At 38.3% G+C, this 15,726-nt stretch overlaps 1 protein-coding gene across 6 annotated transcripts in view; it reads left to right on the top strand.

Annotated features, from left to right (window-relative positions):
• DPY19L1 (dpy-19 like C-mannosyltransferase 1) overlaps positions 1 to 15,726 on the top strand; it is a 142,154-nt gene that overhangs the window by 88,596 nt on the left and 37,832 nt on the right. For 2 of the 6 annotated variants that reach the window (XM_077856222.1, XM_077856223.1), the window contains one exon: positions 4,758 to 7,586. In XM_077856222.1, coding sequence (XP_077712348.1) covers positions 4,758 to 4,914 — 157 coding nt within the window. In that variant the 3' untranslated portion in view covers positions 4,915 to 7,586. Of the gene's footprint in view, positions 1 to 1,392; positions 1,517 to 4,757; positions 7,587 to 15,726 lie in introns of those variants that run through there. The other 4 variants (XM_077856221.1, XM_077856220.1, XM_077856219.1 and 1 more) reach the window with 4 other exon arrangements.

Here is a 15,726-nt window from a genome sequence, read left to right on the forward strand (position 1 = left end):
TCATTGTAACAAAGTAAGGCAGGCAGCTGAGAGTCAGGGCCTCCTTTGCACACGCCACTTTGCACCCGTCCTGTGATGGACTGGCCCCCCCTCCCAGTGTCACCTCAGAGCAACACTTCCTTCTTGCTGTTCCACAGCTTATTTGAGTGGGAAAATAATTAACTTCACTGTGACCCACATTCTCTTGGGTTTATAGTTTTAAAAACTATTTCCACTCAGAGAAGGCCACTATGCAGAGGATAGCAAAAGTTAGATCTTAAAAGCAAAGAGGAATGTTGAAGTTGACTGTTTAGAAATATTGCACCTGGCTGACTAGACAGCTGATGACAGTGGCTTGCTATTAAAATACCAAAGCATTGACTCCACAAGGAGCACAGACATGGGCAGTTTCATTAGGAATCAAGAGTATTTTATGAACTACTATTATTTTTAATATTCTCACTGCTCTTTAAACAGAGGCCTTTGGAGGTTGCTGTATTTCTAGCTTAATCATACTTATTCACCATGTATTTCAGTGATATACAAGAGTGTTAAGACAAAATAATTAAATATTGACTCGGGAGTGAGAATGGTTCTGTGAAACCATAGCTGTCAACAGTGCCCACAAGGAAACCCAAACAATTGTTGATTATTGAATGATTTTCCTATGAATGTGTCCCAGGTGACTTGAATTTAATTAGGATCTATACAAAATGTTATTGTTCTTAGAGTCATAATTTAGAAAATGTTTTATTTCCTTAGGAACATAAGAATATATATATGAAATCCATATACTCGCTTTTAGTTAACTTTGTTATATAAACTTAGGACAAAAAAGTCACAAACACCTCTCATAATTTTATGAGGACATTGTAATAAGTGAATGGTGGGCTGACATTTGCAGTCAGGAGGATGTAGTTTCTTGACAAGAGATTTCCACCCACATTGTGATCTTCTTTATCGTCTCGGGCTTCACTTCCTGGTTCAGTGATCAGCCTGAGACACCCATAGGTTTCTGGAACATAAAAATAATGTTCTATGGCCTCTTTGTTCCTAAGCTAATGATGAACCTTGATGTAAGATTCTTCATCTTGTTTCTAGACCTTGCATAGTGTTTTGAATATGTGGAAACTGTAGAGGCTGACACGCTTTATCTTCTAAGATGCTGATGGAGCTCCTCGGTTTTCCGATGGGCAAAGAACTGTTTTGTATACCAGAAGGGATGAAAGACAAATTTAGGAGGTATAGCAATAAATCTTATGCACTAAACAAGGTCAACAGTGATTTCATTGACGTTGGATCATTTCCATGTAGCGCTCACTTCTGGACATAAGACTAAGCAGTCTGGGCTGGGGGTGTATGCTCCATTTCCCCCATGGACCTTGACTTGCCCCTGCTGTGTTTTTCCAGCAGGAGTGGAGAGGAGGAAGCCAAAGAAGTGACGTTCTCTACTCTGTTGTCCTCAGTAACTGAAAAAGCACTCTTCATCTACTGCAAGATTTAAGCCAGAATGATAATAAATCTCAGGAAACCTTAGGCAGGTGCACTCTGCTTAAACCTTGAAACCAAACACAAGCTGTACTTTCTGTTCTGGCAGGGAAGCAACCCGGGAGCTCAGACAGGAGAGAAAAGGGAAGAAGAACTAAGATTTAGTGCAGAAGGAAGACTGAGTTTCTTGACAAAACTTTATGCCGGAATTAGGATCTTTTACTGCTTTGGCCCCCATTGTCCATTTCATTTATGCCTGAGACATCTCTGGATTAGTGGAACAGAAAAGTGTATGAGGACGGGGGTGGGTAGCCCATGGGGAACTCAAGGAGGAGAAGAAAGGGAAGAGGACCTCTGTATGTATCTAGCACTTAAACTGTGCCTGGCACTTTGGTGGGCACTGTATTGATGTGATCTCAGTACCAGTGGCCTTAATGGTGTGGCTTGTTTATTCTTTAAATACTTGACACCCTGTATTCAAATACAAGTACGAAAATATACTCAAATGCAAGTTGTAGATGAGCTTTTAATTAACTACTCTTATTCTCAGTTCTCTACTTTCTTTCTCATTAATTCCAATAATAGAGTTGACATAAAATTAAAACACATGAATTCAGAAGAAAATTATTCCCATTTTCAATAATGCTATTTAAAGATATAGCTGGCTGGCTTGGGGAGCTTCAGGAAACTCAGATAAGGACTACAGGGTGTTATGCTTAGGCCGACAGAGCTCACAAAGGCAGCTCCTAGCTTTTACTCTCTCCTGAAAGCAGGTGAACTCAGAAGCTGGTAGTTTTCTCTGTCCTTGCGTTGTGCTCTCTCCTGCCCATGGCCCACAGTGTAGCCACAGTTTGGCCTCGGCACATGTGAGAAAATTAAGTGGTGGAAAACCCAAGCCCAGTCTTGCTTTCATACATGCTCAGTGTTAATAGAATCTGGTGTCAGGAGAGTGTGCAAAACATGTGGCCTGAACACTCTTCCTGGGAATGCTCATGGGTAAAACCCTTTGGGAGATAATCTGACAGAGGCAAAGTGAAAATTGTGTAGCCCTGTGATGTAGTGATAGTGCTGCTTCCAGAAGTTTAGCTTGCAGAAAGATAATGGCGCAAGAATGTTTATATCAATATCACTTTATAATGGCAAAATGGAAAACACAATATCCATACATAAAAGAGTGATTTGTTAATACATAGATGTACTAGCAACTATTAAAAAGAATGAAGTAGATCTTTAGGTGCTGAGGTGGAAAAATGGCCATATTTTATTGTCAAGTGAGGAGTCCCAGAATAATCTCATTTTTGTAAAAGCAACTGCAGGAGCACCTGCGTATATAAATCCGTGCCTCTGTTTGTATGCATGTGTGTCTGAACTTGGATGAAAGAGGTCCAGCAGAATGTGTGCTGGTTTGTTTACACAAGCCACCTCTGAGAAATGGCATTGAAAGTGACAGTGACTCTCTCTTTTTTTTTTTTTTTTATTTTGATAGGCCTATATTTTGGCACCTTTGGGGATGGTAGTTACCTTTAAGTTGAAGATGTTATTAAGAAGCAGAGAGCATATGTACTCCTGCCATGGTGCTTGTCTCATGGTGGAGAGCAGAGGAGTGGAACTGCCTTTGGGAAGGAATAAAAAGGACATGTTGGAATTTTTTTTTTCTCTTAAAGTGAAGCAACTATGACAAAACATAAGTAGTTGCCAATTCTCTGTAATTTTTCTGTTTTTTTTTTTTTTTTTTTTAATTTACCAAGTAAGCACATAAGAAATTGTGAACTCCCTTTTGCCTTTTTTGTTTTTATTGATATTTTGGAAGAGTCCAGGCCAGTTGTCCTCTAGGATGTCCCACCTTTGGATTTGTCTGATTCCTCCATCATGATTAGATTTAGTTTAGCAAATTGTGACAAGAATTTTAATTACCTCAGAGGGGTTTTATACTCTCCATTATGTCACTTGAGGAGGGACAGATCACTTTATTCCATCATTAATGATGCTAAGTTAGATCACTTGGTCTATTTTAAGGAGGCACATCTCCTTTAGAATTAATAATCTATAAAATCTGTAGAGATACTTAGAGGCCATTTGTTTATCCTCTTTCTCAACAACCTTTCACCAGATAGTTCTTGCATCCAGTTTTGATTCTTACCTGAATCAATTATTACATTGGTGGTTATAAAACAAGTAATATAGATTTGAAAGCAGTGTACCAGGTACTGAATAAGTACAGGTACTTACTGTGTAAGTATGGATTTGATAAATAATAAATAAATAATGAATCTAGAGCTGTTGGCTATCTATATGGAAAAAATTAAAATTTAATCTCTACATCACACCATACAGAAAAATTAATTCCAGATGAATTACGGGTCTATGAAAAGCAGAACTCTGAAACTTTCATAGAGGAACACACAATGCATATTCACATGATACCATGATAGGGAAGGATTCCTTACACAAGACATAGAAATCACAAGCCCTAAAAGAAAAGAGTGACATTTGGGACTATAATAATGTAAAAATCTTCAATGTAACAAAAGCCAAAAAAAAAAAAAGAACAAATTTGTGAACCCTAGTAAAGCCAACAGTTATATCTATGACATTGCTTTAAATTTAAAATAAATACTACAGTTATCTGCAGAAGTTATTGGAACAAATACCACACAATGCCAATTTCACTTCTGCTAGTCTTTATAAAATCTATTGCTTTTAAAATTTAATTGTGCATTTAAAAAATGTGAGCTGAGCACCACTGGATTTTCTTTAAATTGACTCGTTCTAGAAGACAGTAGGGGGAAGTTGCATAAATGTGACCTAAGCATATCTGCCAATTAGGATTTTTAAGTCAATATAACGCATTACCTCTTAACTGTGTGCGGGGCATAGCGCAAGCTAGATACAGTGTCTCTCTCTCTCTGAGTCCTCATGACACACCCCAGTTGTATCCCCCATCTGACAAATGTGGGGAGAGACTGCTTGAGCTATCCAATGCCAGTCTTGCTAGGTACCTGAGGCAGAATTTAAACAAGATCTCTTACCCTACCTAAATTCATGTATTTTGTATGTCTGTCTCTTTTTTTTTTTTTTTTTTTTTTATGGTTAACTTGGCTGTGTTCACCTTGTTCTAAAGAGAATTTATGACAGCTTAAATAAATATAAATAACTCTAATAGGATTTTTTTAACTAAGTTAATTTATATAGAAAAGATGAAATGGAGACAAGAATATGAAAAGTGTGCTCTGCTTCATCTGCCATATATAGTGTACTTCGATTTTTAATCTGTACGTTAATTTCTCTAGGCCTGGGTGCAGTATGCCTGAAATTTGGGACGTAGAAGATCCTGCTAATGCTGGGAAGCCTCCCTTATGTAACCTCTTGGTGAAGGATTCCAAGCCACACTTCACCACCGTATTCCAGAACAGTGTTTACAAGGTCTTAGAAGTTATAGAAGAATGACTGCTGCCTATAGAGAAGTACATCAGTAATGGTTTTAATGTTTTGCTAATAACTCATGCCTTGTTTTTAATTCAAATCCCAAAAACTTTTATAGATAACTGTTTTCAAATAGAAAACATTTTGTTTGGTCAATTTGAATGTTGTTCTGACTGTAAAAATACTTATACCTTAATCAATTGGTTACTATTTCAATGCACCCCTTAAAATTTGCTATGCAAATGAGTATATGTTTGTACCTGACTTAAATATTTGTGCTAAAGTAAGGGAGCAAAGCTACCTGTATAAAAAATATGATGGGTCACGACAAGAAGGATATGAAAATATCATGAGTTCCGAACAGTGTAGGGGCCGATTTTAGTTTATGGACTATTGGTGCCCCTTGCTGCTTCTCCTGCCTCTTGCTCTTGTCTTCGTGACATCGCAGTAACTGTCCTAAGCATCTCAGTTGCGTCGGGCCCGTCATCAACTTCCGTAAGAGAAGATGGGGCAGACGTGGGTATTTGCTATGTGGAATTACCTGTTTCACTTCTTAATGTTCTTTTGTTTCTTGTTGCTCTTATGAATGAAGCATTTCCTGCCCATTACTAATCCAGATTCTTGGATCTAATGGTCAGGACTAAATTCCTGTAATTACCAACCATATGACATTAGTGTGTCTTCTTTCTCTCCTTCTCTCCTTCTTTCTCTCCCAGAATTGTCAAATAAGTGTTACTCGTTTAGTTGCTTAGAAAGTACTTATTCTTGGTTAAAAAAAAATGTAATGGCAATTGTGTATTTTTCTCATTTTTAGTATTATTCAGATGTTTATATTTTAATACCTTTAAACCACTGTAAAAATTTTTCATGTTTAATTGTAGTTTTAAGAACAACTATTTTGAATGACCCAAATATAATGCATCTACAAACTAATGTGTAGTTGAGTAGACATAATTTGCAGTGGAACAGTAGACTGTAGTACGTGTAGTTTTTCTTCTATTAATATACAATAAAACATGACTAATTTTTCTGTCAAAAGAGTAAACGATAATGAGAAGTGAATGGAGTTTTTATATTTTACTTTTTACATTGCCTGTCTTGAGTAAGACAAAGCCTTAAGCCTTATGTTATGATTTTGATCCCCAGAGTGATCATATCCGTACGAGGAATGAATCTATTCAGCCTTCCTCTTTATTTTTTTTCCTTCTTATTTATTTTTATTTTGAAAGACTCCCAAACCTGCTCTGAATTCCTAGTATGATTTTTTTTTGTTGTTTCTTAGAAGTTAATTTGTGTGAAATGAGATTCTTCAAAACAGTGAATCCTCATAGTTCTGAGAAACATTTTTAAGATTTTACATTCTAAGCAAACCATGACTTCGATGGACTACACATTTAATTATACAGTGTTCTCTTTATTAACCACAGGCAGATTAACCTCATTGTGGACTGTCCTTGAGACCTGAGTCCTCAGGGATGGTTTCCGGTGCCCACTGCTGGGAGCCACTGAAGAGCTGTTCCCTTTCTGCCTTCTCACCAGAGCCCAAGGACAAGCCTGGTCTGGGGGGAGCACTAGCTTGCTTAGAGCAGACAGCTGCAAGGACAGCCTGGGCTGGCGGGTGGGCAGCCCCCAGCCCGCCCCAGAGCCCACGTTGCCGCGTTTCCGGGGAGCCTCCTTCCGCTGGGAGCTGCCGACAGTGTCTTCAGGTGCCTGCCCCCTCTTCCTCGCTCGCTGGGTGACTTGTATTCCTTGGGCTGTTGCCAGTTTCAGAAAATAGGGAAGCAGCTGGGGAGTCGTGGATGAGGAGTAGAATTTGAGCAGTGATGCAGCAATCCAGAAAACTGGGAGGAGGGCACTGGAGGCTGACGTGGCCCAGAGTGGCCGCGGGCGGGAGGAGGGAAGGGCGCTCTGCTCTACGTGTGACTGTTCTGCACCCGAAAATGGCTGTTTTATACATGCAGCGATTCCACTTTTTAAAAGATTGCACTTTTAAAGTCATTCTCTCTTCTCCCCACCCTCCGATCGTTCCCTTCCCGATGGGTTCACATGCAGTGATTGGAAATTCTGTACAGGAAACACTAAAATGCCGTTTTGACAGTTGCATATGCTGGGAAGAGCTAAGCGTGGTCAAATTAGGTTGGTTTTCTTTTTTTTCCCCCAAACAGAATCCTTTTGTAATGGTATTTATTAATGTAACTCCACCAGCAAGCTATGATTATCTTTTAGACCAGTTTAGAACAGAGGCCTTGGGCTGTACAGCACACTCAGCCTTGGCCACATCTCGTAGCAGCCTGTGCTGTAGGTGATCAGTATCTTTTATGGCAACATAGAATAGTAGTAGTTTCCATATACATGACCAAACAGTATTAAAGCTCAGTATTTTACTCATTTTTAGCATCTAAAAATATTTTTGCTTTAGTGTGAGGAAGGTAAGGATGGGTAAGGAGGTGGTAAATATAGCTCTTGCCATGACATAGAAAAAACAAAGTGGGGACAGTATTTCTATAAGCAGATAAGCCTCTAAAAACGCTTCGCAGAAAAAGTATTGCATTAAAATAGGACAGTGATATTAAGGAGAACGTGAAAAGCTGTATCAGGAATAAAGTGATATCGCATAGAAGTATTGTATTTTTATGAATTTTATGCCAGTTGTTTTACATGTACTATGTATGTTCAATAAAAAAGATGAAAATATAGCGTTTTTTTTCTAATTGTTATTTTCATTTCTATCTCGACTGTTAACATGTTCTGCCTCATTCTGTGGTCAGATAACCATGAACTGGTTCGTGGCAAGCTATAGTCCTGAATGATGGGAAAGGGTTCAAACCGTGGGAGTCCATGAATGTGCTTAGTCCTCTTGATTGGTGGCGGTGTAGGTACTGGGGTTACCCATAGTCTTCTTTCATATTTATGCTATTGCACATTTACATTACTTTATCATTTACATCAAGGGACACGATCATTCTTTAAAGCCATAGTTTGGGGATAATTTCTATTAGAGTTCCTGAAAGCGTTTTCTCATATGTTATAGTTTGGTCTCATGATATTTCCTAAATTATATCTCCATGTCCTTGCTTGATACAAGCATCAGCTTTATCTATCTACCTACTTGGAGGAAAGATAGTTTAGCTTAGTTCATGCCTGTATAATTAATTTCTTTACACAGTGACACATTCATTCTCTGACATCTTTGGGGAGTGAAGTGTTTCCAATACAGTGGCTCCTAAATTTAGTGTGCCTCAGAATCATCTGCAGGGTTTGTTAAAACACAGATCACTGACCCCCACCACAGAGGTTTCTGATTCAATTGGCCTAAGGTGGTGCTATGGTTGGAATGCTTGTGTCTCCTCAGAATTCATATGTTGAAATCCTAACCCCCAAGGTGATTATAAGGTGATTAGGTCATGAGCATAGAGCCCTCATGGATAGGATCAGTGCCCATATAAACGAAAGCTTTCTTAGACCTTTCACATTGTGAAGTTAGAGCTACAAGGTGCCATCTATGAATCAAGAAGACTTGCCAGATACTAAATCAGCTGGTGCTTGATCTTGGACTTGCACAGTCTCTAGAACTGTGAAAAATAAATTTCTTTGTTTATAGGATAACCCAAACGGGCTAAACAGGCAGGACCCCAGAATTTACATTTCTAACCATTTCTCAAGTAATGTTGATGCTGCTGGTCCAGGAACCACACCTGAGACCTGTGGCTCTGATGGATTGCAAAAGGCTATGTGGATGACTAGCCTCTAGAGGGCGTTCCATTCTTGACAGCATTTATCCCACCTGGTCAGGCGACAGGGTCTGTGTTGGAAACAATTTTGTAGAGCCTCTTCTTTGTCTTTTAGGGGGCATTGCCTCAACAGAACTTGCAAGGAGCAAAGAACAGATAAGGTAGTTCTTAACAAGAACATTAATGCAGCTTATTTACATTGTGTTGGCTGAACAGGTGGCTTATGATCACTTAAATATTTTGAAACCATAAACTAGACTGGGCTTCGAACAGTTTCTTTTCAGTTCAGAGTTGGAAAAAAGAGACAAATCCTTTAAAATCGAACTTCCTTTTGCAAAATTACTTTTCTAAGAAGAAAATGGATAAACTCAGTGATGTGTGTGGATTTTAAAACTTCATTTTTCTATATTGCCTTTGTTTGGCCCCAGAAATCTTCAATCTTCTCCCTCTATTAGAAAGCAGCTAAGGACCAGCTTTGAGTCCCGGATCACCTGTTTCTGTCTCCTGCCTTCCCTTTCTCCTTCTCTGCAACTAGAAGTTCCTAATTTAAATCAGTAAAATTGTTCCCTGTGCAGAGAAAAGAGAAGCTGCTTTTAAAGTTCATTACATTCTTGAATTGGTCTTTACTGCATAGTACTGTATCAGTACAAATACAGTTTTACATCTGGAACTGAAAAGCACATTGAGGTATAGGAAGGTCTTGAAAACTTTACTTTTACCTTTCCTTCCGTGAGAGAGATTTTAAAATTCTGAGTGAACATACAAGTTGAAGTCTTTTTCTCTTAAGATTTTGAGTCACTGTAATGCCACAGAGGTAGATTTTTCTTTTTTGTGCAAGGAGATTAGGATGGTGTTGACATTGGCTCTGCTTTCAGGGCAGTGTTTTCTGTACTCCCATTATCTCTAACCCAAAATTCTAATTACTTTAAGTAAGCAGTGCGTTGTCAAAATGACTTTGAAATAAATGGTAGTGCTACCAAGTATTGTGTTTACGCAGGCATGTTCTTTTTAATTGAGCATAATATCATTTCATTGATTTTTAAGTACCTGGGCTTTTTCCTGTATGCAAATTTAATACCTTGAAAGAAAGTTCAATGTAGCGAAATTAAGCTCATTCAGTTGTTATGCCGATTGCCCTCAAAGCTTTAGTACTTTGCCATTTCTAAAAGCATAGAAAGAAATGAAAACAGGAAATGACCATTTTTAAGTAGACTTGGCATTTGGCCATTAAAACTGATTTAAAAAAAAACAGAAAAGGTGCCTGAAAGCCAGTTCTTCAGTTTTATGGACATAGTTCACACCTCTGGCTCTACCTCTGGGCAATGATGCCCTGCTCACTGGCCAGGCCCTCAGGTCTTCACTCTTGTTATCTGCTCATTGACCACAGCCCAGATTCAGAGGCCTCCATCTTGCCCTAAGACATCCTCCCCAGGAAGCACAATTTGGTAATTCTTTGAGCCCTTTTAATCTGTGATGAATTAGACTTTTTCTAACAAAGACTCCTTATGGCAGTCATTCTCAAACTTGTCTGCACATTGGAAATTACTTGGGGGAGCTTCAAAAATACTGAATCCTTTCCCTCACCCCCAGAGTTTAGGATTTAACCAGTATAGGGTGTGGCTTAAGACTTGGAACTTTTAAAAATGCCCAAGTGATGTTTAAAAATGCCCAAGTGATGTTTTAGTGAACCTGGCCTCCCTGCCTCACTTTTGGATTCAACTTTTCAGAGTTTCCTCCACCCAATCAAACTAGAAATGGTCAGCAAGTTTCTCTCATATACTCTTTTATTAAGGATGATGGCCTATTTCTACTTTATTAATCATGGAACCTCATGTGGAGTAGACTCCTTAAGAATTCTGTGTTCAGTTAGAGTCAGTGGAGGTGTGACAGCGTAGGTGCCAGATATTCATAAACCCTGGTGAGAATGTCAATGAGAAATGGGAATATAACAGCAAAAAAAAAAAAAAAAACCAACCTTTAAAAATCACTGATAATTTAATATTAGTGTGGAGAATCATTTATTCTTCCAGATGCTTTTTTCTTTTTTCCTGGACTGTACTTTCTTGATCACTTGCACTCCGAGCTGCAACTCAAGTGTCACTTCCTTTGCAAAGCCTTCCCTGATGGCCTACCCCTTGGCTGAATGACCTGCCTCCACTGCCAATGCTCCTGTAACTTCTATATTCCACGCATATAACTTGACTTCTACTGCATCTGTGTCCTGATTGACTGGACTTCTATTTTATTCCATTCTGAATCTATAGTGCCTCCTAACACAATTCCTGGCCTGTAGTAAGGCTTAATGATTTTTGAAATAAACCATACTTCATTCAACAATGCAGTGAATTGCACATAGCACTAAAAAGTATTCATTTGAACTAAACGAAATGGAAGATTATGTATTCTAGCTATGGAGATGAAATCATGACATTCAGAATATCTTCAGATGAGATTAATATATATAGGAAAAGAATATTATTGGCAAACAGCAAAACAAAAGTAACCTCAAGACATATTCTGGCTAAGTACCTTGATGCATTCAGACATAACTAGTAACCAAAGAACCATTAGAAAGCAATACGACAAAAGCAGATATGTCTATTTCCAGAGGAAGGGCTCTTATTGGCCTGGTTTAGGTTGTGTGGCTTAAGATATTATGATGGCCAGTCCTGGGCGCATTCACAGCTGGCCAGGAAACAGAGAACTCTAGGAATTTTTTTAAAGTATGAAAGAGGAAATGTGCCCCAAGTTGGGAGAGATTGATGTGTTGTTGCTACATAAGGATATTAGACAAAACATGACAGTAGTCGTGCAATGTTGTCATAATTGAGACAACTAAATTGGAATCTTGGCTCTATTTTTACAAAGTTTATTAGATAAGACATGTTTCTTATTTTGAAAATTGGTTTTCTTGTCTTTCAAGAGGATATGCCTCTTACGGTGGTAATTAAAAACAGGAGGAATAGATGAATTCACAAACAGACCAGGAAATTTTAACATACCTCTCATAATAAGCGGGCAAAAGAAAAATCAGTAAGGGTATACATAAGTTGAGTAATAGGAGAAGCAATCTTGATTTAATGGTCATATTTAAAACAACTGACTGAACAAGTGAAGAATACACATTCCAGTTAAGCATATGGGAGATTTCCAAGAATTGACAGCAAAACATAAATTCCAGAAAGGCATGAATTTTTGGTCAGTTCCGTTCCCTGGTGACCTAGAACAATCTCTGGCATATATGAGTGCTCAATACTTGTAAAAAAAAAATTGATCATACGTGGAACCAAATAGCACTTTGCAAAAATGTTAATGATTAAAAACCCCTTATGTTAGAAATTAATACAAAATAAGTTTTGAGTAATCTATGAATCAAAAAATCTGAAAAAAATTGAGGAAAAAATAGAATGACGATATATCACAAATAGCTTGTGGGGTATAATAATTTTTTTTAAGATTTTATTTTTTCATGAAAGACACCGAGAGAGAGAGAGAGGCAGAGACACAGGCAGAGGGCGGAGGGCGAAGCAGGCTCCATGCAGGGAGGCTGATGTGGGACTCGATCCCGGGACTCCAGGATCAGGCCCTGGGCCGAAGGCAGGCACTAAACCGCTAAGCCACCCAGGGATCTGTGGAGTATAATGAAAGCAGGTCTAGAGGTATACTTTTTTTTTCCTACTCAGTCTAAAACGCATGCATTAAACTAAAAATGAATTCAAATATCTATGTCAGAGATACAAAGAACAGCAGCATACCCATTCCCCAACTTATGAAAAGAAATAACAAGCAGAACTTGATGAAATAGAAAACAGATCAGCAAAGCCAAAGTTGGTTATTTGAAATCATAAGACAAAATGGAGAAGTCATAAAAAATTAGGAATGACAAATTACTGAAGCTATGAATAATAGACAACAGGAGGATATTAAATTATGTACAGTAAATTTGAACACTTAGATAAATGATTGAATTCCTACAAAAATCCAACTTAATAGAACTGACCCAAGATGAAATAAAAATTAGGAACAATTTTATTTCCAACAAAGAATTTAAATTAATAATTTTAGGAAACATCTTCCCTCAAAGAAAACAACATATCCTAGACAGTTTTACAAGCTTGTTCTACTAAATGTTCAAGATACTGATGATTCCAGTCTTCTACAAACACCCAGAGAATAGGAAATAAGAGAATTCCATCTTTTAGGTGACTATAACATTAATACCCAGAGCAGAATGGTGTTAATGCAGTAAAAGAAAATTGAAGGTTTATTACATGTACAAAGATGCAGAGAAGAACCTAAGAATAAATTGAACATAAGATGTAAAAATACCAGTTCTCCTCAAATTGACCTGTCATTTAATCGGCATACCAATAGGGCTTTTTAGGGAGCTTGACAATCTGAATGTAAAATTTTTACAGATGAACAGTCCTTCCTGAAGAAGGACATGAGATAGGGCAATTTTTTTCCTACCAGATAATAAGATTTATCACAATAGCTGTAGAAGCATTGACACAAGGATATACAAATTGACTCATAGAAGAGGTTAGCTCAAGAGCAAATGCGCATGTATTTAACAAATGAGTCTGACAACTGGTTATCTACCTGGAAATTAATGAATTGCTTCCCTACGTCACATCGTACATAAAAGTAACACTGCAAACAGATAAAATATCTAAGTAGGAGAGAGAGTACTATAAAACCTAGAAGACAGCATAGGATAATACGTTCATATCCTCAAGGAGGAAATCCTCAAGGAGGAAATCCTCAAAGAAAGTCTTCCAAAACAAAAGCAAACAAGCAAAAACCTCTAGATGAAAGAATTCACTAGGATTATTGACTTCTGTTCACTAAAAGATATGAAGTGAAGCAAGCCATGATGTGTAGAAGATACCTGATTAATATCCAGAACGAAGAACTCTGACAAACAGTAAGAAGTATATAAAGAACTCATTAGAAAAACTGACCGGAAAAAAAAAAAAAAAAAAAAAAGAAAAACTGACCAAAGACATGACATTTCCCAGAAAAGAAATGCAAATGAGCCAGAATCATTAAAGAAAATCCAACCTACTCATAATCAGGGAAGTGCAAACTGAAACCAAAATGATAACATTTATGACATTGGTTTTACAAAGTACATACTGAGAAACAGATGGAAAAGCACAATTCCCTTTATTCCTAGTAGAAGATCTCCATTTTGGAAATAAATGGGATTATCTGTTAAATTTGAGAATGTATATATATATATATATAATGTGTGTGTGTGTATATATATTATGACCCAGTTTTTCCACTCCTTAGACATACATATATCCCAGAAAGATTCTTATACATGTGCATCAGGAGACATGTCTAAGAAGGTCACTGCCAAGTGTTCATAAAAGCCGAAAACCTGGAGATCACTTGCACATGTATCTGGAATAAATAATAGAATAGACAGATAAAGCATCCTACTGAATATGTAAAATAGTGATAGGCAACAACTTGGAGCACTCTCGGGATTATTATTAGGCAAAAAACATCTAATTTGCAGAAGAATACATGCAATGTGAGTTTATTTACAGAATAAACTTTTTATTCTGTTTATTTACAGAAAGTTCAATTCAAGTTAATTATTTTTAAGGGCCTGAAACATGGTAAAATATAAAGAAAATCAAATGAATAATAAATACAAAATTAGATTAGTGGTCATCTCTCAAAGGATGGGGTGGAAGGCGGGGTACACTGAGGTCTTCAAAGAACAGCAGCATAAAGTTGAAGGTTATGTTGTTTGAAACTGGGTAGTGGGTATGTGGATGTAACTTAATTGTAATTATTTATACTTACTGTTTTAAAAGAGAGAAAGTGGGAGGGGCAGAGGGAGAGAGAATCTTAAGCAGGCTCTACCCCCAGTGCCTGACGCAGGGCTCGATCTCACAATCGTGAGATTATGACCTGAGCCAAAATCAAGAGTCGGACACTTAGCCGACTGAGCCACCCAGGCACCCCTGATAATTATTTATACTTTAAACATTTTATAAATATTCTTCAACAAATCTTCAATATTGGGATAAAGTAGACACTCTTAGATGGTAATACACATGAAAAGAACAATCTCCAGTAGGTGCAGCAGGAAGTGGCAAAGAAATCCTCAATTTCTCTGGCAATCACAATTGTAAATAGGATTTTCCTGGAGACTTGGTGCACGATGGCTCCTCAGTTCAATGTGAAGGGACTGGAGGGGATTAGAAATCGTGCCAGTCTCGTGTGGCTGTTAGGAGGTTGCACGAGGGACTCTATGTGAAAGTTTTTATAATAAATGCCAGTTGCCTCTTTTACCTCCTACCCATGATGCCAGCAGATGAGGAGGCTGAGATGATGTGACATCGTCAACCCTGCACACGCCCAGGCAGGAAAGCAGCAGGCCTGCAGGGGAGCCAAGGCCCCGCGCGCCTCTGGGGGTGCTTGCACATAGAAGGGCACGTCGGGGTTTCTAGTTAAGTGTCTTTTTGATGCTCCTTGCTTCTTATTTTTCATACCCAGACCAGATTTATTTCTGGTTCCAGATGACAGGACGTTCACTTTACATTTGTGCAACAAAACAATTATTGTTGTTTCCTGTTTACTGCAGACATGCAGAGCTTTTGTTATCATCGAGAAATCCCTATGGGAACCAGAAGAATCAAGCTGAGCAAAGATTTTTTTGCCAGAATCAATTTCCTGAAGCCGAGAGGCTTTATCATTCACCGACTGTGTGCAAAAGCATTTTATTTTTTGAATAAACGACTGATTCCTTTATTGATTTCTCCCTTCACCCAGCTTCACCCAGTCTGCTATTCTGTCCTGGCTTTGGGACCTTACCCTGGGTGAAAAAGGGTTGGTGGCGTGTTCCCTGCCCGTGGGCCATTATATGATGCCATCTCTCTGCTCCTTCTTGCGGCCTTTCACCTTGGCCTGCAGAGGTGTGGCCGGGCTGCTGGGGGGCTGGCTGGGGGTCCCCAGCAAATGTTTCACTGAGGCACACCTGGATCACTTTCCAGCTATGTAATCTCAGGCGAGTTAATGAACTTTTGAGCTATCTGGATAATATTCTCCATGACAGCACTTGTAGAAAGTGAAAAAGAACTTT

The sequence above is a fragment of the Canis aureus genome, chromosome 18 (assembly GCF_053574225.1).
Source record: "Canis aureus isolate CA01 chromosome 18, VMU_Caureus_v.1.0, whole genome shotgun sequence".
Taxonomy (NCBI): Eukaryota; Metazoa; Chordata; class Mammalia; order Carnivora; family Canidae; genus Canis; species Canis aureus.